Source organism: Asterias rubens, chromosome 10 (genome assembly GCF_902459465.1).
Source record: "Asterias rubens chromosome 10, eAstRub1.3, whole genome shotgun sequence".
NCBI classification, from domain to species: Eukaryota; Metazoa; Echinodermata; class Asteroidea; order Forcipulatida; family Asteriidae; genus Asterias; species Asterias rubens.
The window spans coordinates 13,412,315-13,425,549 of NC_047071.1; the positions used below are offsets into that span (position 1 = coordinate 13,412,315).

The 13,235-nt window shown below is 38.1% G+C and overlaps 1 protein-coding gene across 1 annotated transcript; it reads left to right on the forward strand.

Moving 5' to 3' along the window:
• Positions 1 to 3,885: 3,885 nt before the first annotated feature.
• Positions 3,886 to 11,910, forward strand: LOC117295825 (snake venom 5'-nucleotidase-like). Its single transcript, XM_033778591.1, has 8 exons — positions 3,886 to 4,248; positions 4,950 to 5,166; positions 5,733 to 5,918; positions 6,518 to 6,721; positions 7,828 to 8,067; positions 8,767 to 8,922; positions 9,815 to 10,015; positions 10,951 to 11,910. Exons 1-8 carry the CDS (start codon positions 3,886 to 3,888, stop codon positions 11,073 to 11,075), a joined length of 1,692 nt encoding a protein of 563 aa, XP_033634482.1. The 3' UTR covers positions 11,076 to 11,910.
• The last annotated feature ends 1,325 nt before the right edge of the window (positions 11,911 to 13,235 follow it).

Below are 13,235 nucleotides of genomic sequence, written 5' to 3' on the forward strand. Positions count from 1 at the left end.
ATTTCCACATGATTTTCAGGACAAGCAAACAACAGCTGAATACCAGTAAGAAGCAACATGCAACACATGGAAATGTGGTTGGTAACCCTGTGTTTATCAAGGAAGAAATCCCATGCTAAGCATTATTGTTTGTGCTTAGCAGCTCTATGAAATTGGTTCCTGCTCTGCATGCAAATGAAACATTGATAGTACAAGTTGACATGAACCGAATGAGGGGGGGGGGGGGGTCAAATTGCATTGTGTTCCTAGATTATGTATTTTTGTATTGCATAGACAGTTTATTTAAATGATTACCCAGATTTATTTGATCATTCAAGTATGTAAATTGTATACTGAATATTGTATGTTTGAAATAATATAGGTCTAGAACTACTCAGGTACAAAAGAAAAAGTTAGATTTTGTTAAAAACAAGTTTAATGGTCAAAATTTATAGTACTTGGAACAAAGTGTGTGTAGTTAGCCAATTTTTATTTCTTGTTTGAAATATAGGCCTGTATACTTACAGGTACTAAGAGAAAAATGGAGTTTATTTTTTATTTTTTATTTTTAAAATTTAAAGTACTTGTACAAAGTGTGTGTAGTAATTAATTTTGTTTTCTTATCATCCTTAGGTCACTTCATCTTACTTAGTAAATATCTGAAATATTTTGTGTCAAATATATTGAAAAGCTTTTATTAGGATTGGTAATGATTAAAATAAAATTGATTAGTGTCAACATGATATCGAGTGATTGTAAAGTTTGTACCAATAGCCACCTACCAATCTCACAGAGATACACGTTTATAAGAACCATTGTTTTTAAAGATGCTATGTCAGATTTTTAGGCCGCTTTGACCCAAAATCTGGATTTAAAATTCAATAGGTATTTTCATGGGGGTCGAGAAAGTTACAAGGTTTCATTTGAGCCATTGCTCGAAAAAGTCCGCCATTTAATAAACTGCTCAAAATTAGTTTTTGTCGGGATCCCGACAATATATCACGTGACCAATTCTTGTGTGTTTTATAAGAAACGTTTTAAATGTTTGTCATGGTTCCAGACCATTAAAAGTAAAAGTTGAACTTTTTTTCGTTAGAGCGGGTGATACTCTTTGAAATACCATTCACTCAAAAAAATATATTTTTTAATATTTGGGGCAAAAAATCTGACATAGCATCTTTAAAGGCATTGGACACTATTGGTAATTACTCAAAATAATTATTAGAATATAGCCTTTCTTGGTAACGAGTAATGAGAAGCGGTTGGTAGTATAACACATTGTGAGAAACGGCTCCCTCTGAGGTGATGTAGTTTTCGAGAAAGAAGTAATTTTCCACGAATTTGAAATCAAGCATCTGAAAGCACACAACTTCGTATGAGAAGGGTGTTTTTTTCTTTCTTTAATTTTTATCTCGCAACTTCGACGACCGATTGAGCTCAAATTTTCACAGGTTTGTTATTTTATGCATATGTTCCCACCAACTGTGAAGCCTAGTCTTTGACAATCACCAATATTGTCCAGTTTCAATCAAGTTTTAAGCTGTAAGTACAGTCTCCCAGCCATTTCCTAGTACCAATCCTGCAGAGGAGAATTTTTACTAGTACTAATCCTCCAGAGCTAATGTTTTTATTAGCGGTACCAAATCTATCATTAGTTTACATTTTAGCAGTATATACCATTCTTACCAGTTATAACCTTCTTCCAAATACCAATCCACATGAGATATTTTTTTCTTTCTTTTTATCTTGTTATGCAAGTCACCAGAAACACAATGTTTACCAGATATCATCACACCGGAGAAAGTTTTTACCTACCGGTACCAATCCTCCAAACCACAGGGGGTTGGTTGTTGGTTAGTTATTCAGTCTCAGATTTTTACAAAGCAATTGTATTGGTCTGCCGACTTTTGTTTGGTAGCTCATTTGTAAGCACTTTTGGGATTGTAAAGTTTCGTCCAATCAAAACTAGTCTGTGCATGCTTCGGCAGATGTAGGGGACGGGCGCCAGATGTGTGTTGACTTTTTGTATACATCACTTTTGTTACATCTATCCTAAGACAGGATCATCCAACCCGCCCACGCTAAGGCGGTCCTTGATACCTTGTGTAGCATTGAATGTGCCGGTGTGTTTTTTATGGGATCGGAACAACGTCAGAACAGTGACATAATCAAATGGATAAGAAGAGGGGGGGGGGGCTAGATGGTGTGACAGTGAAAGGTACACCATTGATTACAAGTTTGAAGACCACTTACTGTGTTTTCTTATTTTATCCATTTGATATACATACTTCATTTAATGTAGACCTACACCCTCTTCGTGAACCCTAGTTCATGACGAGTGTATGATAAGTTATGGAAATTATCTGATCTGAAACAATAGAAATTTATTCTAATGATTGTGTTATCTATTTGTCAGCCCCCCCCCCCCTCCCCACCAATACTGTAGTCAAACATGACACATGGCAAATAAATAGTAGGCCTACAATATTGTGGTTTTTTTTAAAGATATTTCTAAAACTATGGTGTCCGTACATTTTGATCAATCAGTTACGTTAATATGGATTAGCGGCGTAGCCAAAGGGCCCCACAAATTTCTAGTGTGCCCCCCCCCCCCCACCCCCGGAAAACAGATTGGAGAAAAAGAGGGGAAAAACTTGCTCTGTAAAAGGTATACATTACAAGAAATTAACGATCGCAAACGGGATCGCTACCGCGGCCACACGATGCTATAATAAGATGGAGCCACCCCCCCCCCCCACCACCCAGAGCGCACCCCATCTCAAATAAAAGCACCCGACAAATCTATCCCTACTTGGCCCCTACTGAGAGCAATGCCGTGACCTTATGCCTCCCCCCCCCGAAAAAAAAGTCCGGCTGCGTCGCTTACATAGTGGACTTTGAGTTTGTAAATGTTGATTCTAGTGTAATTGACTGGTCTTGTAATAGTAAGTGCTACAAGTTTACCACTTAGGCCCACCTTCGTTGGTTGTATTATATAGAGGCTATCGGTGTAATTATTCAATAATTTGTGCACAAAGTTCGTCGCTCGATCTATCTGTCAAATATTACTCTCTTTTTTTTTACAAACCCTTTTTTGATACAAATTATTTATAAAGTAATATACTGTTCAAACGTTCAAGAATTCGTTTCAGAACTGCACACGTAACGGTTTCGTAATTACACTAATCAGTATAAATGACGTATAACGAGACTTGTCATTTACAATTCAATTAATTGTTTTGTCGGTATTGCTTTCACATGATAAAACACATAATTGGTGTTTCATAATATTAACAGTGACAGTTATAAACAGTAGCCAACATTATTAACAAATTAGAAGGGCAAAACTTAGGATTGTGTGAAGCCTTGGCTTTGGTACCGACAACCTATAGACAGACTTACATTGCATTGAGACTCACAAAGACAAATACAGGAAACAACTAGGACAGACGAGCACATGTAGGTGTACCAACAATTTGCTTAAAAGGGTTTACTTTTATTTCACGAAGAACTTCAAACTAGATTATGTCTTTTTACTATAAGCGCAACAGCGCCGCGTTCAGGCGCGTTTGTGACATTTTTTTTTTGTCACGAAGTGACCCATATAACTTGAATCGTATTTGCATGAAGTGACAACTAATTTAACTTCAATCATGTTTTCCATCGAAAGCGTTCTTTTTTTGACGTGTGGACGAGATATGTCACTTCCAATGGCATGGTACACGAGCGACAAATGTTGTTTGTTTTACGATGTTTATCAAACTTTGTGGGAAATAAACCGTGTGGTCGACAGAGGGGAGTTAGTAAGCCAGGAGTATTTAAAAGGTCAGACTAAATTTTGCACGTTCTTTTGCTGCTACACTCGCTGTAGACATTCAACTGTTTGATTTGCAGGGTTTTACAGCAATGGCAAACTCAAGGTGTCCTTTCCTCCGGACTCAGATTGTCTTCAGTTTAGGAATAATAATTTCTGCTTTGGGAGGTGTCCTAAGTTTTGACGTGACGGTTCTTCACACCAATGATGTCCGTGCTAGATTCGATCCCATCCGGGCAAAGCGAGGCGCGGAGTGCACGGACGAGATGAACGCAAACGGGGAATGCTATGGCGGCCTGGCGAGGAGAGTCACCAAGATTCAAGAGATACGAAACTCCACTGAGAATGTACTACTTCTAGACGCTGGGCATCAGTTTCAGGGCAGCATGTGGTTTTATGTGTACAAGGGGGAGGCTACCGCCAATTTTATGAATAAATTATCGTATGACGCTATGGTGAGTTAAGCCATATGAATCAAAATTGAAGGATGAGCTCGTAGCAGTAATTGCATGCAATAAGAACATCAACCTATGTTTAAGTCAAATAGTTTTGTATTTATGTGTAGAAGCATACTCAGTACTTTCCCCAAATTATGTGAACAAAATCATCAAGTACATTTCTTATAGTTAAAGACACTGCATACTTTTTGTAACGAATCAAATAATATTTACAAGAAGATTAGCGTGAAGATTAGCGTTAGGTTCACCTAAGTGACAAGTAGGCCTATATCATCTGAAAGCCACATATCTCATCTTTCCAATGATAAGTTATTTACTCACATTCGGCCAGGGTTGACTGAATAGTCGATTTTGTTTTAACTATGGGAACAATTCTGCTTGTGACCAAGTTTTATGCAATGCAATATTTAAATCCAATGCCCTAACATGAGATGAGAGAAAAAACAAATGGTCCTCATTGAGATTTGTACCCAAGACCCCCGACTCTCAGGGCAGATGCTCTACACCAACTTAGCTACGAGGCACATCGGTTTATACTCCCTCAGAATTCCCATAAGAACCACTTTTTTTTTTCCCGGGGCTGCATGGATGCGCAACTGGGCAAAGTAACAAACACATGATTTTGTACGGTGCCAAATTTGTGAAATGCCCTGTATATAATATTGTGTGACATCTGTGTGTATTCTATCTCCATACAGGCTCTTGGTCAACACGAATTCGACTTAAAAGTGGAAGGTTTGGCCACTTTCCTGAGAAGTGCTTCTTTCCCAGCTATTGCCAGCAATATTGACATTACAAAAGAACCAAGTTTGAACGGGTTACTTCTGCAATACCACATCGTCAACTTCACGACTGGGGAACAAGTTGGAATCGTTGGCTACAGCTACGAAGATACGCCAGACAGTGTAGACACAGGTTCGTTTTCAAACGATGCAAGACAAGCAATTGCTTTAAAAACTAATTTTAAAGAAACGTAAAAGAAGAAGTTGCGAACAAAACAGTTGCTAGCACTGTAATCACTTTATGTAATCCAGCATATACACGAACTGACAAACCTGTAGAAGATTAGGCCTACACATTTTGCATGACATCGATTCAATCTCAAATTGAATGAAACGCTCACTGAGGGATAAACTCCAAACGGGAAACTAGTGTTATTCGTTTCTCATCAAATAATATATGACATTTCAGACAGAAATATTTCCTCCAAACGGGAAACTAGTGTTATTCATTTCTCATCAAATATGACATTTCAGACAGAAATATTTCAAGGAATGTTTTCTACTATCAAAAGTCTAAACTTATTGTGTACGTACATGATGAGTCCAAAACTTATTATGTACGTACACGATAAGAGATTTTGTTGTTATTCATGTGGCGGCAATACGCTTCCGTGGATTTTGTACTGGGCATAAAGCTCAAGAAGTCATCCATTTCTTACGATTGCTTTTATGAATATGTTTAATTGACATTGAAAACAGGTGACTTGATTTTCTCGGAGGAGATCCAAGGTTTACAGACTGCCGTGGACTGTCTGATGTCAATGGGAGTGAACAAGATCATCGCTCTCGGTAATTCAGGCTACGAGAAAGCTCGGGATATTGCCGATCAACTCGTGGGTGTTGATGTGGTTGTAAGCGGGCGAGATTTCACTCTGCTTCACACAGGTATGAGTTTCAATGTAAACCGTATGGCAAATGTCCATGAAATCTGCGTTGATATGCCAGGGCTTGCTGACTTGGGCAAAAACAAGTTTCATTTTATCTTTTTCTTTCTTCGGTTGTTGCTTTATATCTGCTTATGAAATGTGTCTATTTGCAAAACTCTTTAAATACGATGAAGAAGATTTTGTTGACATAAGTTTTACTAAGGCAATGAACACATTTTGATTATTGTCAAAGACCAGTATTCTCACTAGTGTATCACAACATAATATGCATAAAATAACAACTCTGTGAAAGTCTGGACTCACTTGGTCATCGAATTTGCAAGAGAACATTCAATTGAAAGAAGTACAACCTCTTTGCACAGATTCGTGTGCTTTCAGATGCCTAAAAAGGGCCTTCTTGCCTGAAGAACTTTAGGATTTGACTGAGAAATTACCTATTTCTTAAAACAAACAAAAACTTTGTTACTTCAGAGGGAGCCTTTTCTCACACTGTGTTATACAATCGACAGCTCCCCATTGCTCATTTCCCAAGTAAGTTTGCATGCTAATGATTATTTTGAGTACATTACAAATAGTGTCTATTGTTTTGTATAATAGGTGATAAGCCATCTACAGAGACGCCCAAAGATGACTACCCAGTTGTGATTCACCCTACCCGTGACTCCAGTGCTACTGTGTTAGTTGTCCAAGCCTATGCATACGGCAAATACGTGGGACATTTAGACGTCTCATTCGACGATGAGGGAGCTGTTTCAGGATTTGGCGGGAATACGATTCTGTTGGACGATAGTGTGGAGGAAGGTACGGTACAGTATTCAATAATTAGCTCAAAATAAGCATTGATGAGTGTATAGTTGCCGTTATTCTAATCCAGAATGGAAACCAACCTTCTTCTAATACAATGGCTGGATTGTAGGAGGGGTGGGAGGAGGAGCAGCAAACACGTGCTCCCCGGTAAAATTTTATGTGAAAAAAATAATAATAACAAATCTAACAGGACGTTTATTATGAGCACCGAGAGGCCCGTTGCGAGGCATGTTCAAAATTATACAACAGGCCGCTGACATTGTTTACCGTTTCAACGTAATGCAACTGATGATTGTTGGACATCTTCACGAACGAGCGGAACCTCCGATTATCTACTCCGCGGCAGTAGAATATAGCAAGACAGTTCTCTAAGAACAAACTCTACCTGGCAAGTAGATACACACATGGTGTTACCTCAAACCAAATATAAATTTACATTGATACCTCATCATGCAATGCCTCAAATCCTATAAGCGGAACAATATTATGGAACAATCCACATCAGTCAGGGATCATCTCTTGAATCCTTCAGAACCATATTGTTAAAGGGAAGGTACACGTTTGGTAATTACTCAAAACAAATACTAACTTAAAAACTGACTTGGTAACGGTAACGAGCATTGGGGAGCTGTTTGTAGTATAAAACATTGTGAGAAACGACTCCCTCTGAAGTAACGTAGTTTTTGAGAAAGAGATTGTTTCTCACTAAAATAATAAAAGACTTCTAGCTATAGAAGTCTTTTATTCCTATCTGAAAGCACACAAATTCGTCCAACAAGGGTGTTTTTTCTTTCATCATTTTCTCGCAACTTCGATGACCAATTGAGCTCAAATCTTCACAGGCTTGTTATTTTATGCTTATGATGGGATACACCAAGTGAGGACACTGGTCTTTGACACTTACCAAACGCGTACATTCCCTTTAAAAGCACATTTGCTTTTATGTTATAAGTTACTATAAATTTGGTTTATGTGTTGATGCTCGTGTACACAGTGCTTTGAAGCGTTTGTAAAAGGCGCTTTATACTAATTATTATTTTTGTATTATCTGTATAGTTTTAGTCTACATATAATGTATAATACTTTGCTGTATGTAACAGATGCAGCAACCTTACAAGAAATGAAGCCCTGGAGAGATCACGTGAATGAAGTGGCCAACCAGGTGGTAGGAAAGACATTTGTCCCACTGATGTTATCTGAATGTGCTACCAGGGAGTGTGCCATAGGGAATCTAATAGCAGACGCCATGTTGTTTCCTCACATGAATGGAACTATGAGATGGAGTGACGTCAGTATTGCACTAACTACTACTGGTAGTATTGGTTCTTCTATTAAAGCCGGTGAGCTCATAGTCTGACTCCCTGTCTTTATCCGCAAGATTAAAATACATACACTGGTTTTACAGGCCCGGTCGGATTTCGTTAGGTGCAATGATTTCATTGGATAAGCGTGTGGTGACGTAAGCTTTCCATTGCAGCGTATATATAATAGATGTTAAATTTGCATCGGGGATGAAGAATATTAATTTTTGTTTTTACCCATACACCGATGTGTGTTAGCACTGTTTACTCAGTACTTTCCCAAGTCCTGTGAAAAAATATCACAGGCATGTTACTCGGGATTCGAACCCACGACCCTTGCAATTCTAGAGCAGTGTCTTACCAACTGGACTACCGAGGTTGCCCGGCAGCTAGAGGCAGTTCGAATCCTATGTTTTTGGCAGCGGGTACCGCAACGATATAATAGATGTTAAATACTGTAGCGTATATACTGTTTGTGCACACTGTTTGTGTGTATGCAACATGCATATAGTGTTGGTTAATATGCATACATTGACTTCGAATCTCCATGTGAAATGAACGCGACTGGAGGTCAAAGGTGATTATTCTTCCTGGGACATAATCATTCTGGTTTTTCAGCGATATCTCAAAAACGCGACCACCTTTTGAAATGATTTTTTTTTAGCGTATACAAGCATCTATATTTTATAAAGGATTAAATCAATTCCCTTTAACTTGTATTAAAATAATTCCTTACAGGTGATATTACCATTGGAACACTCAACAAGGTGTTACCTTATGGGGATTCCATTGATGTGATTGAATTATATGGTCGTCACTTAAAGGAGGCATTAGAACATTCAGTGTACGAGTTGGATGAAGGAAAGACCAATTACCAAATGTTGCAGGTATCAGGTACGTGTTGTGTGGTATTAACTGGAAATTACGTCACACTACTAATCTCTTAAAGGGCTTGGGTAATTTGTGTACGGGACAAAACACAAAAGATAATGATGGTAGAATGCTTTTCTTAAATATGCTTGCTGAGTTGCTGTAATTTAAAGATAACAATTTTCGCCTCAGTTACGAAAATTAGTGTGGCAAGCGCAACGGATTTACGCGCCACTCCTGAAGACTTGTCTGTGCTATTTAATATTTTCGCTAATATTTTTTCGCCAAAAGTTGACGGCTAATGAAGCTGAAAGTTCTACAGAAGTTATCAAACCCTTAAAGGGTGTAAATACGTTTGTAATTACTCTGAAAGTTGGTGGTAATAAAAACTTCAAGAACAAACATTACAAATAAAGTTTGTAAAAACCCAGCAGGTTTTGATAGAATAACTATAGTAAATATATAACCTTTTTCCAGAAAAGAAAAATCCGAGATAAGTTACTGGCATAAACGTTTCTCAGATTGTGTATACCGGATTCAGATTATTCCACCTTCTGAAATAAAATTTTCACAGGTTTAGTTTGATGGTACCTACAATATAGGATTGAAACAAACAATGGGAGACTTTTAAGACGCTTGGTGGCAGCAGACTTACCAGGTAAAATCCATTTGTTCTCGGTAATGTGCACATGCTCAGAACTACGTAAACAATGGAAATTTACCTGGTAAGTCTGCTGCCAACTAGTGTTCCAGAGTCTCCCATTGGTTCCACAAACACGCATCTGTTCTCAAATAGTATTTGTTAGAAACACGCGGGGAAATTGTTTTATAATAATTCATGATTGCTTGATGAAAATGTTATCTCATGTAAGCAACTGGTGTAACGGGTACAAATATATGTATTTTTTTTTCACAGGCATACGCGTCTCTTATGACTTAAACCGTACACCAGGGAAACGTGTATTAAGTGCATACGTCCGATGTTCTGATTGTAAGGTACCAGACTACCAACCACTCCTAGTAGATACTGTGTACAAAGTTGCAATCAACAACTATGTGGGGTCTGGGAACTACGGCTATTCATCTCTTAGAGACAATAAAATGAACGTCAGAAAAGGTGAGTAACACAACTGCACTGGACACTTTTGGTAACTACTCAAAATCTAAATCAGCATAAAATCGTACCTCTAACGATCAACGGATAGTTGATGATGGTTTAAAACATTGTGAGAAACGGCTCCCTCTTAAGCATTGTAGCTTTTCAAAAAAAGGTAAAATATTTTATTTACAAAAACTTTAGGCCTGAAGCCTTTTATTAGGCGTTTAAAAGCACGCAAATTTCTGATATTGTTTTTTTTGCAACTTCGATGACCAATTGAGCCAAAAGTTTCAAACATTTTGTTATTTTAAGCATAATTATATTGGGATACACCACGTGAGAATGCTGGTCTTTGACAATTACCAATCGTGTCCAGTGCCTTTTTAGGGCCTGTATACGTGGTAATGATTCATAATGAATTAATAAATGGTCTTCGGACTATCACATGGCAAACGACTATGTAGGGGGTGTTTAGTAAGGGAATAAAAGGGCAGCGACGAGTTCTTAAACTGCCGTTTAAAACCAGCAGGGTCATGGCCGTGTGATAAAGGCCCTCGCTTTCGGCTCGGGCTTTTATCGCACGGCCACGACCCTGCAAGGTTTTAAATGGCAGTTTAAGAACGAGTCACTACTCTTTTATTCCCATTCATAAATGCATTTTTTGTTAAAAGGCGTAATTAAGTAAGAAACTCTGTAAAACTGATCCGTCCGTGCTTGAGCTCTGTACGTGTGTTGCATTTGTATTAATAAGACAGTTTTCGGATATGCATTCGTGCGCGTAGAATGAATCTAAACGTATCCTAAAAAAAATGGTTATATAATCAGCTTCAGCTGGTCATTATCAACCGTTTAAACACACCCACGTGACGCGCTCCCCACCAATATAGGAATAGCGAAACTGTCTGGGGTATTTATGAATATCGACTATTCACCCTCTTGTAATATCCGTGCAGGTGACTTGGACGTAGATATCTTGATAGACTACCTTCACAACCGGTCACCAATTTGTCACGATGTTGAGCTTGGTCGCCAGTGGATGTACCGCGGAGATGCCCCTTGTTTTGACATACTCCAGTAACATCATGTTACAAAGGCCGTGGATTCGAATCCCACCCGAGTTATATACCTGTGGGGTTTGTCATCATAAAATGCAGTTTAGTGTGATATTGTGGCCACCTTATTTTCACTTTTTGTTTCTTAAGCACTTCTCCTGCATGACGTTACTTCTGCACAATCCTTAATAAGGAGTTCACCATTGAAAATTAAAATTTGAAGAAGAGTGGTAGGTATAAGCTATATAGGGTGGAAGATCCTCAACAATATTTTAAATTATTACAGATTTTTAAGGGAACTATACATTCGCTAAGCACTCTTAATTAATGGCCGTGGACTTGGGCCAAGAACACACCGCCCGAACTCAAGCTATGATGTAAATTTCGATTCACTCTTCGGTGTCTAAAAGAAGACATCACCCAATTTTGGCAATTTGAACACCTCTGTTTTTGTAGTACTTCGAATCCTTGATAAAATGGTGTCCACTTTTGCCCTTAGTTCTGTTGCCTTTATATAAAGTTTTGTTTGCTTGGACATGGGATAATTTCGGAATCCCGATAATTCACTTTAGTTTTTTAGAAACCTATCTCTAATATCATAGCAGATTGTTTTTGTTTTTCGTGCAATAACTTAAATTAAACGCGATTTTCTCGAGTGTAAGAACATCAACTACTGCAAATTTAAATCTGAAATTTAGGTCAAATCGCCCCACAATTCACCAGACAAAACTATTCAACTAAATAGTGCACAGTAGAAATGGTCACTTCATGTTAAACTTTCTTTGTTTGGGCACTATAATTTAAATTCTACTTCTTAATTCATGCTTTTGGCAATTAAAACAAATCAACACATGTACTGAAATACAAATTTCTTTGTTGTTTGAATAAAGGTAGGCAAAGTATGGAAATTACATAAGTAAGGATAATTAACAAAAGATTTCATGTTTCTTTAATCCGCCATGATGATGACCCATTGTATTCACACTGCTCTTCAGACAAGACGTTCTGGTGTGTTTGTTGGGTTTGGGAAAACTTTATAACTTTATTCTTGCGATCGGCAGGGGGTGGGGGCAGCAAATCTCCGTGGTGGGGATTCCGCTACCTCCCCGACCCCAAACCTAGCCCCTGTGCGTTTGGGAAACCCGGTTGCCGGGGATGCGTCTCTCTTTTTCGATTGTTGTAATAAAGCTCGCTTCCGATTCTTCAGAAAAATAAATGTAGAAAATGTTTCGTACAGTCAATTTAAAGGCAGTGGACACTATTGGTAATTACTCAAAATAATTATTAGCGTAACACCTTTCTTGGTGACGAGTAATGGGAGGTTGATGGTATAAAACATTGTGAGAAACGGCTCCCTCTGAAGTGACATAGTTTTCGAGAAAGAAGTAATTTTCCACGAATTTGATTTCAAGACCTCAGATTTAGAACTTGAGGTCTCGAAATCAACCATCTTAACGCATACAACTTCGTGTGACAAGGGTGTTTTTCTGTCACTATTATCTCGCAAGTTCGATGACCGATTGAGCTCAAATTTTCACAGGTTAGTTATTTTATGCATATGTTGAGATACACCAACTGTGAAGGCTAGTCTTTGACAATTACCAATAGTGTCCACTGCCTTTAAAACTGTGTTTGAACCACCAAGGAGTAATAATTATATTCGTTTACTCAATACGCACGCTCAAAACTGTTATGTAGTCAAATTGCGAATGAGATGGAGCGGTACCTTCTTTGTTGTCGACAGAGGTCACTTGATTAAAATCAAAATCCTGCGTTAGTATAACGATAAATTTAAAAATATTTGGAAGTACCAACATCATTTGGTCCGTTTTCAACCAATTTTTTTTAACGAGAATAATGAATAATTTGAAACTGGAGAGGGCGCTATCGCAGATTAGCGTGGAGCGATATTTCTTCGTAGATACACATTGGACATGGTTACACTTTGAGCACACTGTACATACACTGCACCTGCCTTGGATTCGTTCAACATTGGTGGTAAGTGAAACATCTAATTATTTACGCCATGTTGGGGCCATTATTCATTAAAAAGTTTTGCTTTGTTGTGTAAGCTTGTCTTAAGCAAAATCAATCCATGATGGGGAGCCCAAAGGTGTCTTGATAGAAAAATAAGGGGTTAGTGTTTGATAAAGGTGATTAATGCACAAATTTATGGTTTATGCTAA